This window comes from Dioscorea cayenensis, chromosome 10 (genome assembly GCF_009730915.1).
Source record: "Dioscorea cayenensis subsp. rotundata cultivar TDr96_F1 chromosome 10, TDr96_F1_v2_PseudoChromosome.rev07_lg8_w22 25.fasta, whole genome shotgun sequence".
Lineage (NCBI taxonomy): Eukaryota > Viridiplantae > Streptophyta > Magnoliopsida > Dioscoreales > Dioscoreaceae > Dioscorea > Dioscorea cayenensis.
The window spans coordinates 5,171,852-5,174,602 of record NC_052480.1 but is presented as its reverse complement, the minus strand read 5'-3'; the positions used below and the strand labels follow the sequence as shown (position 1 = coordinate 5,174,602).

Sequence of the window (2,751 nt, the reverse complement as noted above, 5' to 3'; positions counted from 1 at the left end):
ATCCATTCTTGTCATGGCGCCGGTTCTACAACCTCGATCAATGCCAGCCCCAAGAATGGTACTATAACCGCCATGCCATCCTCCAACCCCTCGTTGTCCTTCTTGGTGTCATCGTTGGCGGCGGAGGTTTCATCTATTACCGCTATTTTGAGACCGTCCCTTTCAGTACATGTAACTGCTCTCGCTTGGTCCTCCTCTCTCCTTCCACTGAGCTAGAGCTCAGCAAGATAGTGTTTCAGGAGTTCAAGAATAGTCTCGAGGGCAGGATCCTCCCCGCCAACCATCCCGATAGCATCCGAGTCCGCCGCATCTCTGAGAACATCGATCATTGAAGCCATTCAACCATGTCTCTAAAATGACAAGCGCCAGTACTGGGGCTATCTCAGGTCCACTTTTGAGATCCTAGCTCATGAGAAGTTTAAGGAGATTAGGAAGAAGGCAGCGGCGGCGGAGGCCCAGAATTGGGAGGTGCTTATGGTGAGTGATAAGACTTTCTATGTCTTTTGCCTTCCGTGTTGCAAGATTGTGGTTTCCACCGGAGCTCTTGATCATCTCAGGACGGATGCCGAGATCGCCACTTTGCTTGGGCGCGAGGTAACCCTTTTGTCTTCCTTGTTATTAATTGAAGTTGAGATGATTCTTTGAGATTATCTTTTTGTTTTTTTGTGAGGATGCCCATGTCATCATTGCTCGCCATGGTGCGGAGATAGCTACAAAGGAATTGTGGTTGGATATTCATGCACCATGTCGTTGCTATGGTAGGGAATTATTAAATCCGTCTAAACTTCTACAGCTACCGAAATTCTTCAAAAGGTATTTCAATTTGATTTCTTTGTAATTTTAACCTAATTCGGTGAATTGAACTTAATTGGTCATTTCATTGTGGCTTATAATTGCTTTTTGTTTTGATCCTGGCACTGTTTGTTTCTAGTTCATATATAGTGTCTTTGGAGAATATTTAACCATGCATGACTATTCTATTTAAAAGTTTAATCAGCTAACCAAATTACATTTTCTTAATTTGTTGCATACGGATGAGATTGAACTCTACAATTATTCAGACCTAACCTGATCAAATTCAAGGAAGTTAACTTTGTAAGTAATTTAGATAGTCTTAAGTAATTGAGTTGGTGATAGATTGACTATTTGATATTGGATGAACTTCTTGGATCATAATATATCAATCTGCAGTGATACTTTGAGGGGAATGTTTAAACTCCATATATAGTTGCTATTTCTTGTAACAAGAGATGTAGAATTTCTTGAATTGACACATACGGGACCTTTTTTAATTTGATTAAAAAGGGTGACATACATGATGTTTTTGTGAGCAAAATAATTGATATTTCATGTTCCCGGCACACTAATGTTAGGGACATGAAATGCTAAGAACGATGATGCTTGTAAAATATACCCAAACAGGCACTTGAAGGACATTGTTCTGCGAGACAAGAAAATGAGATACAATTTTGCTAGGGATTGATGGAATTGGCCTTTAACAACTTTGTGTTGGTTTATAATACAACATTCTGTTGGAGGTGATTGAGCAAAGTGCCCATAGTAGGTTTCTTATAAAGACATCTTTTTAATCAATCTAAAATCCATGTTCCTTTTTATCTGTTATTTTCTAACATTAAGAAACATTTATTATTTTGTTTCTAAAATTACCCTTAACACTCTATTCAACTTTCTTGTTGGAATTAAATATGAGAGAGAAATGTGGGTGATTTTGAAAATATAATTAATTTTTTATAAAATTTTGTGAAATAACTAAGTTTCTTGGTATGTGATCGAGACTCGGGTTAACGATGACAGATAAAAAGGAACGAAGGGAGTATCATATATTGTCAGGAGGTCGTAGGTTTAGTTTATAGTTTAATGGACCATAAAAAGACATTCTTGTTATCTTTTATTAATTTGCAACCCGAAAGGACAAAATATTTGGAATAAAATCAACTAATATTTCTTCTTTCATACATTTTGTGGAAGATTAAAAAAAGTAAAAATAAAAACTAGACAACATGGACATTCTTCTGCGGTTTCCAATAAATACATGTCATCTAAGAGTAACATGGATTGTTATGTTGAAATATTTTCATTTGTTCAATTTCGCTAAGGATCATTCTACTTTATTTATTTCTCCCTTTTGCATCCCAACTTAATTATTATACTTCCTACATCCATTATAAAAAAAAACAAATTTCTAACAGAATAGGAAATGGACATTCAAAATGACTTGGAATGGCCACAAGTAATTCTCAAAGAGTTTCTAATAGTCATGTTAACTCCATGCACATGGCATTAATTTTGTACAGTCTAATACTTTCTTGACTTTGATCTAGCTAGATAGTCACAATTGTACTCCATGTCAGACAATATGGCCTTATTATATATATCCTGTTAAAAGTAGAAGAGATGTTGATTGACTAATATGAGTGAATGGTGACAATATCATGTCAGCATCAAAAGCATTTTTCTTCCTCCATGCAAATCAGGTACAGGATGGGCTGAGTTCCTCCACAGTTACAAGACTATTCCCCTTGTTTTATCTTGCATTTTACTCGGCCTCTTTTACATGGCTTTACAATTGATTTGTTTGTTTGTTTGGCAGAATGGAAAGAGAGACAAATGAGATAGGCCTCTTGTTGATGGCGTATGCTGGATATGACAAAAGTGTCGCACCAAGAGTTTATGAAAAACTTGCAGGGATCAATAGGTTTACTTTATGGGACTATTGAGAACATGTCATCT

The 2,751-nt window shown here is 36.4% G+C and overlaps 1 protein-coding gene across 1 annotated transcript; it reads left to right on the top strand.

Moving 5' to 3' along the window:
* The first annotated feature begins 328 nt into the window (after positions 1 to 328).
* LOC120270224 lies at positions 329 to 2,738 on the top strand. Its single transcript, XM_039277250.1, has 3 exons — positions 329 to 594; positions 671 to 813; positions 2,612 to 2,738. Exons 1-3 carry the CDS (start codon positions 475 to 477, stop codon positions 2,736 to 2,738), a joined length of 390 nt encoding a protein of 129 aa, XP_039133184.1. The 5' UTR covers positions 329 to 474.
* Positions 2,739 to 2,751: the final 13 nt, after the last annotated feature.